The sequence below is a fragment of the Emydura macquarii genome, unplaced genomic scaffold (assembly GCF_026122565.2).
Source record: "Emydura macquarii macquarii isolate MOO-44397 ecotype Brisbane River unplaced genomic scaffold, CSIRO-AGI_Emac_v2 contig_2890, whole genome shotgun sequence".
NCBI lineage: Eukaryota > Metazoa > Chordata > Testudines > Chelidae > Emydura > Emydura macquarii.
In genome coordinates this window covers 58,881-76,543 of record NW_027133027.1, presented here as the reverse complement: position 1 = coordinate 76,543, position 17,663 = coordinate 58,881, and the positions used below count along the sequence as shown (strand labels likewise).

General features: G+C 41.3%; 1 protein-coding gene across 2 annotated transcripts in view; it reads right to left on the bottom strand.

The window, feature by feature from the left end:
* Positions 1 to 850: 850 nt before the first annotated feature.
* The window catches only part of DSP (desmoplakin), a 49,741-nt gene continuing 32,928 nt past the window's right edge, over positions 851 to 17,663 (bottom strand). Inside the window, exons 18-24 of one of the 2 annotated variants that reach the window (XM_067568331.1) lie at positions 16,374 to 16,567; positions 15,120 to 15,282; positions 13,397 to 13,480; positions 11,310 to 11,417; positions 9,990 to 10,088; positions 6,577 to 8,871; positions 851 to 4,760 (exon numbers count right to left, since the gene is read on the bottom strand). In XM_067568331.1, coding sequence (XP_067424432.1) covers positions 1,584 to 4,760; positions 6,577 to 8,871; positions 9,990 to 10,088; positions 11,310 to 11,417; positions 13,397 to 13,480; positions 15,120 to 15,282; positions 16,374 to 16,567 — 6,120 coding nt within the window. In that variant the 3' untranslated portion in view covers positions 851 to 1,583. The remainder of the gene's footprint in view (positions 4,761 to 6,576; positions 8,872 to 9,989; positions 10,089 to 11,309; positions 11,418 to 13,396; positions 13,481 to 15,119; positions 15,283 to 16,373; positions 16,568 to 17,663) is intronic. The other variant, XM_067568332.1, reaches the window with a different exon arrangement.

Sequence of the window (17,663 nt, the reverse complement as noted above, 5' to 3'; positions counted from 1 at the left end):
ATCTGGGTCAGACTGTGAACGGGAGGAGCAATGGAACCTCCAGTATGTACAGAGACATTACAAATCCTGTTGCACTCCAAAGCATGAGCCTTTAGAACTGAGCCTCTCTTCTGAGGAGCACTGAGTGCAGCTGAGGAGAGGGAGCATTAAGCCACGTTTGTGCGCCTTGATCCTGGGCTCACTTTGCACCAGTCCAGACCCCCACACTGGTAAGGCAGAGCAGCATAAAGGAAACTGGCTGCCAACAGCCCCAGTGGAACTGTTACAGCTGCCAGGGAGTGCCAAGGAACAAAAACTTCCTTGCCAAATGTGATTTCACAGGTTAGGCCCTCTGTACCAGCCACAAGTAGGTAGGCATTATAGGAGCTACTGAAGTGGCTCTACATAATCAAAAGATCCCCTTATGATGAGTCATCATCCTGTCTTTGGCTAAACCTGTCTTCGTGCTGGCTGAAGGTGTCCCTCATGTAGGGGAGAATCTGACCTAGAGTGTCCTACTTGTAATTGCAAACATGTGCTGGATCACTAGTGGAAGAAAAAAAAATTCTTCTGTTCTTCATGATGTCCTTAACTGCAATCAGATGTGAAAAGCAGCCTTCTGCTTATAGAGCCAGAGTTTACACAGTCTCTATTTTCTTTTGGAAAATGCAGGATTAGGTTTCTATGCTCATGAAGATAATGGGACTGACATAAGAAACAAGTTGCTAGGATTCAGAGTTAACATCATGAGTTTGTACAGCAATTATGGCACAGCAAACATTTGTTCATTTTTGGCAAATAAAGGCTCTTTCGGTTTTCCTTCCTTCCAAGAGTGTGTTCATTTCTAAATTTTAAAATAAACCACAAATACTTTAAAAGTTTAAAAGTTTATTGCCAGAATGCAGCAGCCAGGCTTTTTTTGGTGTTACATGGAAAATGAACAAGCAAAATAAGTAGAAAATATAGAGCATGGCGAAAGAAAAGTACATGCTAATAATACCTCCAAATAAAGAAGTTATAATTCAGCAGTCAACCAAGTATAATGAAGTACATTATCTGTGGAAGAAGATACAGCTTCTCATGTTATAGTACAGTATCCAGATTGAGAAGGAAATGTGTTTTCCATCCACAATATTACTACTTTTCTTTTAAAAAAAACCCCAAAAAGTAAAATGGCTAGGCTGGGAAAAAAGTAAACCGTTACAATATTTTCAAATTTTGGTAATCAGCTTACAATTTTGGGGGTATGGATAATGGGAGAAGCAAACAATAGCACATGCAAAATATACAGGAAGAGACTAATCAAAAATCCAAACATTAACAAAAAATGAAACTCATAACTTTGTTGCATTTTGCTGTTCTGTAATCTTCTCTTCAAAAGTCTGCACTCAAAATATTTTACAGCTTTTTAAGAAGAGTAGAGAAGTTAAACACCCAGAAAGGACTTTCTGATTTATTTTGGGCATGACTTTATTTTCTAGCAAGGTCACAGCACTCAAGCAAGTAATAATATAACCACAAACCAGTTTGTTGTGTTTTTAAGTAAAAGTAATACAGATTCTTCGAAATGCAATTAAAATTTAGATACACTTGCTAACTAGCTGCTAACGCCCGATAGAGCTGCTGCTGAAGGATGAATAGGAATAAGAATATGAAGAACCTGCGGATGCATCTAAACTTCCTCTCCTGGATCCACTTCGTGAGCCTGAGCGTGAACCTGAGCGTGAGCCAGGTGCAGAGGAGACATTATAGGGACTAGAGATGCCTTTGGATGAAATAGAAGCAGCTTCCAACAGTCGCATCCCAGTGACGTCCTCCACCATTGATCGATTCATTGCATCTTTGTAGGATATTTTCAGCTTGGTCTTGGGGCAGGTCAGAATTTTGGTATAGCTGTTAGTGTCTTGCAATCTCTGGGCATTCCGACCATCAATCAATCCTTTCCTTATGGCTTCCTCCATGCTTATTCTTCCACGCACTTCTGGATCAACGAGGCCTCCAGTGAGGTACTGGAATTCAAGAAAGCGTTGACCAGCCTCATAAGGCAGCCATTTTTCCTTCACTGCCTCTGCTGCTGACATTTTATTGCCACCTTTTAAACCTTCGAACCCTAAAAAGGCCTTATGAGCTGGCTTGAGCCGTGTGGCCATATCATGATCGATGATGCCTTGAGCGACTGCATCCTGAAGTGAAAGCCTTTGACCTGTGGTAGGGCACATTATACCTCCCGTGCAGGCCTGGGCTTCGAGCAACCGCTGTCCCGTAATGCTGTCAACAATGCCTCGTTGTATAGCTTCTGAAATGGAAATTCTTTCCAAGTTTTCAGTATCAAATATGGCTGCAATGGGGCTGCATTCCTCCAGGGGCGCTGAAAAAGAACCACTCCTTATCACTGAAGAACTCCTGACACTCAGCACTGTGGGAGATTTAGTTACTGACTCATGCCTAAATACTTCATCACCTCCATTCTTGAAGGAAATCATATCTGCAAACTGCGTAAGACTCAAGCTTCCAGAACGGTACTGATCAAAAAATTTCCTTTCAACAAGACCTCTATCAATAGCATCCTGAATGTCATACTGGTTGCCTGTTTTCCTGTCAACAAGGACTACTCTTGTGCTTCCATCTGACCCCGTAATAGTTATTTCTTCCCACTCGCATTCCTGTTCAGAAAGTTCCATGTAGGTGTCATAATCTATGAGGCCTTTATTGTATGCCTCCTGCACAGACATTTCCCTGTTTGTTTCTGGATCTACGATGACAACCCTGCGTTTCCTAAGCGTGTTCTTCTGAGAAGTTTGCACCACCTTTTTCTTGTCTCTCAGGGGGAGAAGACAGAGCCCTGTTGCTTCATCCTTTATGCATCTTTCTTTCAGCTGCAGGTAGGTCAGATTTTCTTCAGTGTTAGGATCGAAAAAACCCTTGGTATCATCACTTGGGTCTGAGAGAATTCGACTGAGCTCTTCATTGAAGTAACCCCGTTTGTACGCCATATCAACTGGCAAACGGTGGCTTTCTTTGGGGTCAATGATGCCACCAGTGGCAATCTGAGCCTCCAGCAAACGAATGCCATGGCCTCTCTCAATGAGCTCCTTGTTCATCGCCTGAAACAAGGAGATGATATTTCCTGTCTCTGGGTCTTTGTACCCTGTGACAGCTCTTTCAGCCGAGGTAAGTTTCTCTTTAAATTCAATTCCAACAAGGCCTCTTTTGTAAGCTTCCTCAACGGGCAGCCTGGCATTGCTGACGGGATCCACTATGAACCCAGTGGCTGCTTGGGCTTCTAGAAGTTCAAGGGCTGTACCCGGTCTAACCAAGCCTATTTTCATGGCCTGGTAAATGCCAAGCTTCTCTTTAGTGGCCTCATTGTAAATCCCTGCTATGCAGCTAGAGCCCTGGAGGAAATCCTTAATACTGTCACTAACTTCTTCCACACTAATTGACCCTGCTTCAAGCTGATTTGCTGTTGATTCCTGAATAATTCCAGAGATGACCAATTCACCTATGGTGACGGGCTGCCTGATCCCTTGAAATGACATGCTTCTCTTATGCACTGGAAGGAAAAGTAAACCAGTGTGAGGTTCAATCCTGCATTTTTCCCTCAGCTGCACGTAACTGACCGCTTTTTTGGTTGCGGGGTCAATAAAATTCTTTGAAGCGTCATGAGGGTTATTCAGGGCTCTATACAGGTCTTTGTCAATCAACCCACGAGATAAAGCAACATCTTTTGGCAAGAAAACACTGTTGACAGGGTCAACAATGCCTCCTGCAGCCACCTGGGCTTCGAGCAGGCGAATCCCAGTTTCCCTGTCAATCAGGTTTTTCTTGATGGCATCACACACTGGCACGGTTTTTCCTGAGAATGGATCTTTAAATCCTGTAATAGCCTTTTCTGCAGTATAGATTTGTTCTCTGTCATCAAAGTCGATCAGGTCTCTGGCAATCGCACTGTCCACAGTCAACAACTCATTTCTGTGAGGGTCAATCACACCTCCTGTCGCTGCCTGGGCTTCTAAAAGCAGGACTGTGTTTTCAGGGGTAAGAAGCTGCTTCCGTTTCGCCTCCAACAACGAGAACTTCTCTTTAGGAGTAAGAGATGCTCCTGCAATAGCCCCTGCCCCTCTAAGATAGGGTTCAATGTCAGCAGCAACTTCTTCCACTGACCTTTGCCCCCTCAGGAGCTTATCCAGGGTGCTTTTGTCTATCAACTGACATTCATATAGCTGAATCGCTGTAATTTTCTTCCGCAGCCCATTAAACAGCAGTTTGGAAGGATCAATGGCAAAGTCCTCTTCCGTCTGAGTACATTGGTGGGACCCATATGGGCGTTGCTTAAGTTTCTCAATCTCCCTTTGCATTCTGAGGCGCTCAGCATCTATCTCCGATTGGCTTTTGCAGCTGATCTCCTCCAATCTGCACTTGTACCTGTCTTCAATTCTCTTCATCTCCATTTGTAGCCTTTCAATCTCACTCCTCAGGGCATTCTTCTCCCGCTCACTCTTTTCTCTCTCCAATTCAATCTTTCTAATGGACTCTTCCTTTCGGGAATACTGGCTCTTCCACTGATTTAAGTCACTCAGGACTTGTTGCTTCTCACTTTCCAGCCGTTGTTTCAAACGAGCCTCTGATTCCAGTGTAGCTTTCGCACGGCTCAGCTCTTCTTCTAATCTCTGCAACCTCGCCCGGTCTTGTTCCAAGGCACTTATTTTTATAAGCAGGGTCTCTCTTTCTTGCATAATATGAGTATACTGATTTTGGGAGTCTTGAATCCTGTGGGATGTCTAAAATTTTAAAAGAAAAATTGAGAGAGGAATGTTAGTTATAATTCCCACTTATGATGTTCTTTATCCTTTTCCCATAATTTAATCTATCACATATTGGCACTGGAAAATCTTCTTTTGAATATCTCGGTCATATCCAAGATTATGAATATGTTTTAATATACACTTACACCTTCTCTGAAAACATTTCTATTATTACCCAGCATATAGTGCCTCATACTCACTTTTCTCTTATAGACTGAAACAGATGTACTGCGTTTCATCTCACCTGCCTTGTCTTTAATTCTGACTAGGAGTTAGAGAAACCTTGATTTTATAGTGACCAGTTACCTTCTGATTACATTTTTACTACTACTCATACTATATATGTACAGTGTACACAGACACATGAAGGGCCTGATCCTCAACTGGTAAAAACCAACATAGCTCCATTGACTTATGCCAATATACACCAGAATATACACTGAGAATTTGATCACAACTGTATTAAAGTGACTAGATTTGTTTTTCCTCTTCTTGTCAATATTTTTCATTTTCAACTGCAACTATTTTTTTACTTGAATTTCTTTAAATTTTAATACATTTAATGTCTCCATACTGTATGCATACACATACGCACAGAGATATATAGTAATGCATACTCTATACACATCAACTGTATTAAATTAAATAAACTATGTGGGTATTGTGTGTGTGTGTGTGTGTGTGTGTGTGTCTCTCTCTCTCTCTCTCTCTAGACACACAGACACATGAAATACTCTATATTTAAAAAAGAGAAACAATATTAGGAGTTTATAAAAAGAAAATAAAGGGAAAGAACAATGCTGAGAACAGAATCAGATGACAAATAGTGAAGACGATATAATAAAAGATTATAGAAGGTAAGTATAGGAAAAAATTATGGAAATAGAAAAATATTTTGAAATAAGCACAGAAGATGTAAAACTAAATAGCAAAGTGGCAGAATTATGAAGGATTTTTTATTTTGACAGTATATCATAACTATGTATTTCATAGTTACATTTGCATGCATAAATAGATCATGTAATATTTTGACATATACATAATATATGTATTTACACATATATTCAACCAGACACACACACACACACACACACACACACACACACACACAGAGAGAGAGAGAGAGTAAAGAAGAATTACTTTGTGGAAAACAAAACAGGGCAGATGTGGATTTGTTCTGTTACATTACTATATATGTAATATTTGTAGATTCAAACCTGCTCAGTGGATATGTTTTCATAAATGTTCACTGGTACATGTAATAAATGCAAACTGCTCTTTTTGGCAAGTGACAAGGCAAAAAGAATGAAGGATAAAATTCGATTTTTTAAAATTTTCTGTGTAATCGCATATGATCATGGATATTTTGGGCTCATAGTAAAATTTTCAAACAAGCCTAAGTGACTGAAGTACCTAGTCCCGTTGAAAGGCAAGGAGTATACAGCAACAGGGATCAGCTGAAACACAGTGGCAACCCGGGTACCCCCCACCCTTCTTTCCCCTATGGCTGTAAGGTAGGGATTAGTAAAGAGCTAGGGTTTCCTTCACACTGGGGGAATCCTCAGCTGGATGGTTCAGACAGCTTTATGGCCCACTGGCTCGGATTCACGGATGCAATGGAGCTAGAGAAAGGGCCAAGATCTGACTCTATATTTTAAAAATCAATTCTAAAAGAGAAATTAATCTCCATGATAATTAAACAGCAAAGAGTAAATTAAACTGATTCAAACCCATTTGAGACAAACATAACATCGGAGAGACATTAAAGTCATGATCAAATATTTGTGAATACCTCTAGAGCCTGCTTTTGGAATTTTTCAATTTCCTGTCTCAAATTTTCCCTTTCTCTCTGTAAATCATTAATCAGCCCCTGAAGTTCCAGGGTTTGCTTGCTGCTTGTTTTGAGTTGATTCTTTAGTTCAGCAATAGTAGCATTTTTTTCACCATCAGCTTCACTTCTGCCCCTTCTTAGATCATCATATTCCAATCTTAAATTGCGCAACTCTTCCTCTAACATCAAGTGTTCCTTGGTAAGGTTCTCAGTAAGAGACTGAAGTCTTTCGATTTCTATTTTGCACTCATTCAGGCTCCTGCTTTTGTCCTCAACAGCTTTCTGCAAGTGCTCATTTCGTAGGTGAGCCTGCTTTAAGTGTTCCTGCTCTTGAACCAACTGGTGGCTTAAAGTTTCAATCTCAGATGTGTATTTTCTTATCTCCTCCACGCATCTTTGCTTATCTCTTACATGGCCATCGAGTACCTCTCTCTGGTGCCTAAGGTCATCTTCACTCCTTTTCTTTACAATGGACACTTCCTCTATCTGCTGAGTGAGATTGTTGATTTTAACTGACTGCTCTCTGAAAGATCTCCTCATACTTTCCAATTCCTCTTCTACTTTCTTCCTCTTGGAAGACTCTTCCATGGCATTTTTATTAAACCTACTAAGTTCCTCTTCCAATTTATGTTTCTGGTGCTGCAAGTCTTTTATAGTGCTTTGGAACTTTGTGCTTTCTTGATCCTTTCCTTTTTTCTCTTGTGAAATTCTTTCATATTCAACTTTCAGTCGTGTCAGTTCCTGTTCCTGGATCCTCAGTTTGCTGATGGTCTCTGTTGCATTGATGTTAACTTTCTGCAGATCAAACTGAACTCTTTGTAACTGTTTATTTTCTTCCTCTAGGTCTTTCCTTTTATTTGTTTCCACTTCAAATGACTTTCTCAATCTCTCAATCTCTTTGTTTCTCTCCTGAATTGTCTTTGCAGCATCATCAAGTGACTGCTTGTATCGCATGCTTTCTTCAGAGTTCATCTTAATGACCTGTTTTAGCTCAATCTCCAGCTGTTGTTTCTTCTGAGAGATCTCTGAACTAGTTGCTTTCTGCTGTTGAGCATTTTCCTCTATTTTTCTAAGGTTCTCTGTTGTCTGACTTATTGTGTTCTTCAGTCTCCTAATTTCCTCACACAAATTCCTATTTTCTCTGACGGTGTTGTCAAGCTGTGTTCGGTAACTATTTGTGTCCTCTTCTTTTTGCACAGTAATCTGGTGAATTGTGGTCTTTGTGATATTAATTTCAGTCTCGTACTTGCTCTTTAAATTAATAATTTCCTCATCAAAACTATTCCTTACCTTAGCCAATTCATTTTCAAGTTGCCATTGGCTTTTAGACTCTTCCTGAAGCTGAATATTTAGCCTTTCTATCTCCTTAGTTTTTTCCTGGATAGTTAATGCAGCCTCCTCAAGAGCCTGCTTGTACCTTGAGTTGTCTTCATTACGCAGTAGAATTATCTGTTTCAACTCCAGCTCCAGCTGTTGCTTTTGCTGTGACACTTCAGAACCACATGCCTTCTGCTGGAGAGCATTTTCTTCTGCCCTCCTACGTTGCTCTGTTGTTTGCAAAATTGCATCATTGAGTCTCACAATCTCATCTTTAAGGTCTCTGTTTTCCCTTGCCAGTCTATCCAGCTGGTTTCTGAGACTTTTTGATTCATCTTCTTTTTGGCCAGATAGCTGGTGGATTGTGGTCGTCTTAATATTAATTTCAGTCTCATACTTGTTCTTTAAATTACTCATCTCCTCCTTAAACTGGTTTCTTACCTTAGCCAGCTCATTTTCATACTCCCTCTTCCGTACGCCTTCATCCTGGAGAAGAACTCTTAACTTTTCTATCTCGTACTCCTTCTCCTTGATGACTTTCTCAGACTCTAACTTTTGCCAGCTCACGCTATCTTTCTCATTTTGTCTTGCTTTCTGCAATTGGTCATAGTCAGTTTTCTGCTGCTCATATCTGTCCTCCATCTGCTTCCTTTTCCTTTTCTCATCTTCAATCTCATAAGTCAGTCTTGTTATCCTGTCATTGAGATCCTTTATCTGAGCATAGCATTTGTCCAGGTTTTGCTTAGTAGAACTGCCATCCATCTCTGCTTGTCTCTTCAACTCCTCCAGACTAATGAGCTTTGCTTTGAGCTGGGAACAGTCCACCTGGAACTTCTGCAGATTCTGTTCCAGAAATTTATGCTTGTTGCTATTATCGGAATTTGCATCTCTGGCAAGCCTGAGTTCTTCTTCTAACATTTCGATTTTGGTGGTCTTCATCTGTAGGATCAAAATTGAAAAAATTGGCTGTGTTAACTATTTTGCACCTATCTCATGAATTGCATCTTAAAAACCAAATGACAAACTGTAAGGTATGTGCCTTTTCCCATTTCAGTTAGAATGCACAAAACTTTTATTTAACTCACATCAGGCCATATTCGGATACCCATATTCACACTGAGTTTAAATCAATGGGATGACTTCCAGAGTAAGATTCTACCTGATGTGAGTATGGGTGGCACAATTTGGCTTTTTGTTCAGGCAAGATCAAAGCTCCCAATGCTATGTGCTGTTGGAAAAGAATGAAATATCTTCGCTTCAAACATTTTTAAATTCCTCTCTGCCCAGAATTTACTCACAATTAATCTTATTCATACCCCTCTCCTGTCGGTGCACAGTGCCCCAAAAGAGGTAGGGTGGAGGTGGGATCCCTGCTTTCTGCACTGGCCTGTAGGACAGGATTAGTATAGCAGAGTGAGTAGACTAAACGCCATTAAAGGGGCATAGAAATGGGCACATTCCCCGTGTCCTCCAGGAAATTCCTCCAGAGATGGTATACCCAAAATGCACAAGTGTGTCCTTCAATAAGCTCAATAGATTTGCAATCAATCACTTTCCTACATGTACCTTACATCCTTCAGACACGACCTCTGAAATGGGCCTGATTCTGGTCTCACCATGACAAATCACCTCGGTGGTAACGCCACAGAAACAAATGGAATCAAACATGGCAAAAATGGCATCAGATGAGAGTCAGGCCCACTGAGTGGGTGCAAGGTTTGCAGAGATAGTCAGGCTTGACCTGCTAGGCCAATGCTGGGTACTTTTGACATTCCCACCTTGTGTGTAAGGAAGTCTAATACACACCACCTTCCACATCACCTCAAAATTGACCCTGCAAGTCACTACCCCCATCTGTAAAACGAGGAGAATATCTGCCTACTTCAGAAGAGTGTTGAAGATTAATTAGCTTGCTGTTGATACAATCCAGGGTGTTTTTTCCTTTCCAATGCTTTGTTTTGCATTTCACTAAGGGAAAAAGCTTTTGACCAGTGATATCTTGCTGTTAGATACTGTGGTAAGAATGGGAATTACAGGAAATAAAACAAGCAGGTTACCTTCAAATCCTCCATGCTCTTTAATATTTCACTTAAGAATTTGTAATAATCCCCTGATCTTGTAAGAAGCTCTATGTAGCGAGACTGAATTTCTGCAGCCTGGAAAATAAAAAGAAACCATAAGACCAGATCAGGATTTTTTAAAGGGTTTAAATGTATTCCAAGAAACATCAATTTAGAGAGAGTGGAGCTAATTCTGTGACTTCAAACAACTCCCTACATATAACCCTAGGAGACTTTGGGGAGTGAAAATGCCCCTTTCTGACAAGACTATGCCTCCTTTTTCAAGATTCATTTGCTCCACTGCAGAGGTGATGTGAAATCCTGGGTTCAGTCCCCCACGCCGCCACATATTTCCTGTGTGACTGGGGCAAGGTCCTTCAGGTAAAAGTTTCAAAAGCAACTAAGTGACTAATGAACCTAAGTTCCATTTTCAAAAGTGACTTAAGCACTTCTGAAAATTTTACCCTTAATCTCTTTGTGCCTCAGTTCCCCACCTGCAAAATGAAGAAAATAGCCCTGCCCTGCCCTAAGAGCTTTTTAGGGCAGGGCTGATTACGGAGATTGAATGAAACAATACTTCTATATTTCAGCCACTGATCTCAGCTCTGCTCCTAGGATAAGAGAGCAAGCTTTCACATTTATAATTTTATTTTGAAAGGCAACAGATTCAAAAATGCTTTGTATCCACATTATATGTTCAGTGGTTACATGCTGAAGTTAAAGATTACAAATAGAATATCTTGGCGGCATCTAACTTTTTTTGAGGAATAAAATAAGATGTGCACATTTAATGGAAATGTAGCACTTCTTACAGTGAAGCAGTAATGAAGGCACAGCACTTTTCTCTCATATTTTCTGCCTCCCTATAACTCCTTCATCTGCATCCAAAAGGGGATTCGGCCACAATGAAATCGGTGCAGTTCCACTGTCTTGGGAGCTCACTGCACAAGGATGTGAAAAGAGATTAGGTAATTCCAGAGGGAACAATTGGGATGTTGGACCCATGACAATGTGGATCCATCAGCAATGCATAGATGTGTGTAAGCAGCTCTGTTGCTGCTCCACGAGAGGATCCATCCACTCAGCCCCCCTGGAACTCTCCTGCACAAAAAGTCTGGCAAGTCAGGCGTGGCATGATGGGAAGGATTGTCGCTTAAGAATCTAGAATGGCTTAACAGAAATGCTTATAGACCCTAGACAACAGTAGTGCTAGCGATTAGGATTCAGTAACATATACCTAGCAGGATGATTTCAGCCAAAACATCTTGTGTGAATAAATACAATTCACAAATATCATGGGGGGGAAAAGCAATGTACCTCTTGAAGAATCAACCCTGCAGGTGACTGAATTATAATCCTCTTGATAGGTATGTTGAGCAAAGTTTCCAATCCTGAACTGTAGGAAGCAGCCAGTAATTCATAATCCTGTAAAAGGACAGGACCAGAATACAACACGTTAAACATTTTTTTAAATTTTAACATTTTATCTGGTCCAGATTTTTAGAACTGTACACAAGTATTTATTGCTTTAAGAGGCCATATGCTCGGATGTTTATGTAGTGTGGGGGAATCTGATCACTCAGAATATTGCAGAGGAGACTCAGGGGAGGGAGTGTGTGTGTGGGGGGGGGTTGGGGAGGGGGAAGGTATGTGGCTCTCTAAAGTGGCACAGTTAGTTAAGGTGAGGTGGAAGGAGTCATGGACACAATTGTTCTGTGACATCTTCCTCTGTGTCATGAGATGGGGCTGGGAGAAACACGGAGACAAGGGCAAGTCACATAGAAAGATTACCAAAGAACACCATAATTGTCCCCTATAGATCTTCCTGACCTCTGTGGCTACTGTATTCTACTCCTCCCAGATCTACACTGCCATTGCTGCCCAAAGCAACCCAGGAACCCCTAATTTCTCATCCACTTCCACTCTTTTAATGTGTGAAGTGGAAAAGTTGGTCTGGCTACATGGTGCCTTTAATCCTCCTTCAGAAATCCAACGGATGTCAGCGGGAGCTGCACACCAGGATCAAAGGAAGCTATGGCCCTAAATCTGCAAGTAACCAAAGACACAAATTGCTTTAATTAAGTTCTGCATCCCCCAGTACTTTACATTTGCAATTCCTGCACATACAGTTTGGCGGTGGATGTGATATACCTTGACTTTAGCAAAGCTTTTGATACGGTCTCTCACAGTATTCTTATCAGCAAGTTAAAGAAGTATGGGTTGGATGAATGGACTATAAAATGGATAGAGAACTGGCTAGAGCATAGGGCTCAACGAGTAGTGATCAATGGCTCCATGTCTAGCTGGCAACCGGTCACAAGCGGAGTTCCCCAGGGGTCGGTCCTGGGGCCAGTTTTGTTCAACATCTTTATTAATGATCTGGAGGATGGGGTAGATTGCACCCTCAGCAAGTTTGCGGACGACACTAGCTGGGGGGAGTGGTAGATACCCTGCAAGGTAGGGATAGGATACAGAGTGACCTAAACAAACTGGAGGATTGGGCCAAAAGAAATCTGATGGGGTTCAACAAGGACAAATGCAGAGTCCTCCACTTAGGAAGGAAGAATCCCATGCACAGCTATAGACTGGGGACTGATGAGCTGGCCAGCAGCTCTGCAGAAAAGGACCTGAGGGTAACAGTGGATAAAAAGCTGGATATGAGTCAGCAGTGTGCCCTGGTTGTCAAGAAGGCTAATGGCATATTGGGCTGCATTAGGAGGGGCATTGCCAGCAGGTCACGGGAAGTGATTATTCCCCTCTATTCGGCATTGGTGAGGTCGCATTTAGAATATTGTGTCCAGTTTTGGGCCCCCCACTACAAAAAGGATGTAGACAAGTTGGAGAGAGTCCAGCGGAGGGCAACAAAAATGATTAGGGGGCTGGAGCACAGGACTTATGAGGAGAGGCTGAGGGAACTGGGCTTGTTTAGTCTGCAAAAGAGAAGAATGAGGGGGATTTGATAGCGGCCTTTAACTACCTGAAAGGGGGTTCCAGGGAGGATGGGGCTAGGCTGTTCTCGGTGGTGGCAGATGACAGAACAAGGAGCAACGGTCTCAAGTTGCAGGGCGGGAGGTGTAGGTTGGACATTAGGAAAAAGTTTTTCACTAGGAGGGTGGTGAAGCACTGGAATGGGTTACCTAGGGAGGTGGTGGAATCTCCATCCTTAGAGGTTTTTAAGCTGAGGCTTGACAAAGCCCTGGCTGGGATGATATAGCTGAGGTTAGTCCTGCTTTGAGCAGGGGGTTGGACTAGATGACCTCCTGAGGTCCCTTCCAACTCTAATATTCTATGATTCTATGAAAGGAGTGAGTGTGGGAGTTTCAGCTGAGTACAGCTAAGTGAAAACTGCAGGATGGGGTCCATATAATGAAAAGCCATTCCTTGAAGTGCTGGAATAAGTGTACCTTAATTGCAGCTGCGCACAGATCGGCTTGCTTGAGAACCTCCTCCACTTTGTCTCGTTTTCCTGTTATTTCATTATGCAAGTTCTGTCAAGGAAACAACAAAATATATAAAAAGGTACTGCATTTCCACTGGCCAAAATTCTCCTTTGTTGAGGAGAACAAGGAGAATTCTCCCTTGTTGAGGAGTGCCTGTCACTTTCTTGAAAGGGTGACTGCGATATAATATGATGTAATCATAAAGGGATTAAGCCTAAAATCTTTACTCTGTTCCTCAGTCCTGATACAGGCTAACTCATTGGTATCAGTTGAAACTTGCCTAAGGACTGAGTAACAGAGCAAGGATCTCAGGATTTGGGGAGTGCCCGACTTCAGTTTACATCCATTAAAAACCCTCCTTTTACTTTCTTTTCCCCTTGTACCTCATCATGTAACCTGCATCTATTAGACTCCTTTGGACTAAATTCAAAGGTGCTGTGTAAGGCGGTGTCAGTAGATGGGTGAGAGTCAGAGGGTCAGTGCCCAATTGCTGGCTGTGCTGTTGCACAATAATAGGGATAATAATACTGCCTTTCTCCCTCCTTTTATACAGAACTGAGGCACGGATAGATTGGGGGCCAAACTGTGAAACCCTACAGGCAAATGGTGAGCAGCTACTCAAATGAGTAGTACTGTTGACTTCAACAGGACTACTTGTGACAGTAACTGCTCACCAGTATGAGGAAGAGCTTCGCAGTCTGACCTTAGGTGACTTGATCAAAGTTAGACAGAAAGTCAGTGGCAGAAACAGAAATTGAACCTAACCTTTCTGAGTCCCAGTTTAATGCTTTAAGAACAAAATCATTCCTGACCCTGTACTCTATGAGGCACCCTGGACTCCGGGCTTTTTCTGTTGTTTTTTTTTTCCCCTGAAAAATAGGCTGAAAATTTTGTGAGAGCAAAATTATACTCTACTTCAAGCAGGGATGAGTTGGCATAGAAATACCTAGCATTTCTAACCACTCAACCAGCCAACTAGGACTTAGGTTGTAGCGGTCTCTGTATTTTAAGAGCGGGAATACAATACTTCCAGAATGGATTTCATGGTCAATCTATATGTTCTAATGTCCTGCAGTGGGACCTTTTTGATTGTCAGTTATCTTATTTATAGGATGACAGTTACCATAGAAGTAACAGCCCTAATTATGTCATACTTATGAATAATGCCCAGAAAATACACAGGTCAATCTGATTTCCATGTTGGGACCTAAGAGCTATAGTGGTAGGGTGGCCCTTGCAATGATCACAGATGGAAGACAACCAAGAGGGAGGCCAAAGACTTGGTACACGGACTGGATAGCAATAGATCAGAGACACCAATTTGCATGACAGCCAGGTATACAATCATGAGTTTTGGAAGGAAGCTATAAAAGTCACCTATCCAAAGAGGGAAGTGGCAAGAAAGAAGAGTTTGTTTTCCATGTTTAGGGATAACAACATGTCACAATCATAATAAGTCACTTAGGAGGAGTATCTCAGGATTGTTACTACATTTCTCAGATGGCTATATTGAATCAACTTTTCAGCTGATGCCATACAAAACCTGAGGCATCCTTTTGCCTGTGTGTTTTAAACTCAAATGTTTTCCAATTCAAAACAAGCCATTACTATGAAGTCAACAGTAATGCACAAATATTCTCTCACAAGTCATACATTTTATGAACCCACTGCAGTAAGGGGCACGTACCTTCTGCTCATGTGAATATCTCAAGATGGTGTTGCAATCTCCTAATTTCACAGATTCAATAGCATCTTGCCTGCGCTTAGCATCACAGATCCATTTGTTCAGAGCCTGGTATAGATCACTGTAAGTTTTCAGCTGTTTGACCTGTTTCTCTAGATCCCATGACCTGGAAAAACCAGAGAAAAACCATCAATGTGAAAAGTACAGTCTAATTTTTCACAATTTTTCTAATACTTAAGCAATCCCATATCTTTGTGCTCATTATTACAAGAGGTAAAACAACAGCAGTTGCTGAAAGAAGATTGAAGGTCAAAATTTTCAAATCTGTATGCTGAAATTAACATCTAAACCCATACGTGGATCCCTAAATAACTGCTCTTATTTTCAGATGTCACTGCAAATGATGAGTTCTCAGCACCTCTAAAAACCAGACCACTTATTTAGTTGCCCCATATGGATTTTGCTGCCTAACTCTTGTGTGAGAATACTATATAAGTGCCTGATCTAACTCCCACCAAAGTCACTGGACAGACTCCTATTAACTTTGGGCGGGGAGGGGAGGGGGAATGGTAAAGTGACAGTTTGATCAGACCTTAAGTATGGCAAGAATCAGGACCACTAATGCAGTTATCCTTGATTTACATCAGCATAAGCAGAATCTGTTGTATTTATTTAATTGAGTACAGAATTTGGCCTGAAGTGAACACTTCAGGATTTGGCTGCAGTTTATTAAAAGTGAATTATTTTAAAAATCTAATTTCCTTTTTACTCTTTATGCTGTTTAATATTTTGCAATTTATTCAACCTAAACAATGAATACAGATTAATCAGTTTCATTTTTTCTAGTTAGTGTCATTTTCATGCACTGGCACAGTGCTGCAGTGTTCAGTTGGCAAAACATTGTAGGGGAATGTTTTAAATCCAAATAAACTATTTTCAGTGACATTTATTAAAAAAATATCATAAAAACATTTCTATTCCAATATTAGTTTATATAAACTTTTCCCTTCCCCCAACAAAACTCTACATTCTGGATCTGTCCTACCCAACAATCCCCTTTAAAATGCGCTTATGCAACTTTTTGACAAATATTTTTAGTCTTTCTCCCACTGCCATAAAACCAAGCTCTACTCAAAAACCACCCAAATTCCCAGAATGCTGGTTACATCAGCATAGTGTTTTCCTTCTAGCTACAACATCATGATTATTATAATATCAAGAATGGGGGGAGGGGGGCACTAGGAAATGCAGACAAACCTGTGGTCTATCTGTTTCTCTACCCTTTGCCAACGGTCTGTCAGCTGGTTGACTTTGTCAGTGTACTTCCCAAGGTCCAAATCATAGAGGACATAAGCCTGACATGACTGTGAGTGGATTTGCATTGTTTTCTGCAGCTCAGATTCCAGGGTATTCAGCAATGACTTTTTCAGGTTTAGGTCCGCTTTCATTTTCTGGGGGTGAGAAAAAACAATGAAACACATTTAGTTCCCCACCAGGTTGTCAGTCTTGACCTTTTACAGTATGTATAGTGTGTTGTAAGGGCTGGCTTAAGCATTTAGGCTGTTATTCAGCAAAGCACTGAAGCATTTTGATCTCAACAGGATTTAAGAATGTGCTTAAAAGTAGGGTAGACTTAAGCACATGCTTAAAATTAAGAGGGTACTTAAGTGCTTTGTTGAATTCAACTCATTTGCTGTAGGTACCATCTCAGCTCTTTTAAATGGTACAGGGTGTGTCTTAAATGTGAAGCGGCTGGCCTGCTTCTCCAGTTACTCTACACATGAATGAATTAGATGATTTTTTCTGTCCATGGAACAGCTGCAGGATCAGGGTATTAAACTTTTAATTTAATTGTATTTTAACATTTCTGAGTCTTTTTTCTTTAGCTTTATAGTAGACTTAAAACAAAACAAAACAAAAAAAACTCACAGAAGATCACACATCAAAAAATAATCTATAACAATAAATGCAGGGTCTCACCAAACTGCATATTGTGCAACTAAAGCCCCCCCCCCCCTTTGCTTTCCCCACATTCCTAGGGTTGCTCTATTCAAGGGTAGTCTCCTTGGAGCTGCTCTAAAGTACAACAGCTGCAAATGGCCCTACGGGGCTGAAAATGCAGCTGCAAATTAGTGAGGTGTAAGGGTACTTCAGCTATCCCCCCTCTGCTCTGACCACAGCCCCTTTTTCCTGCTATCCCAGCAGTAAGATGGAGGAATAGCACAGGAACCTATACTCCACTAGAAGATCCCCTTAATCTGGGGTGATCATCCCAATGCCAGGTAAACTGGCTCTATACACAGAATCTACCCACAGTGAAGCACAAAGCAGTTGCTCCATCTAAGGACCTGGTCCACTGAGAATAACTTAAATCAACAAAAAGATATCAAAAATCAAAATAAATTCATAATAAAGGCTGCCGCTCCAGCCCTAGCTTGCACAATCATGCCTCGCTAGGGTAGCTCAGACCCTCTGGATGATCATGCACTCTTCAGATGCCTTCAGTAAGAAGACTGATTAAGAAGAGGAGTTTGGGGAGTGAATCTG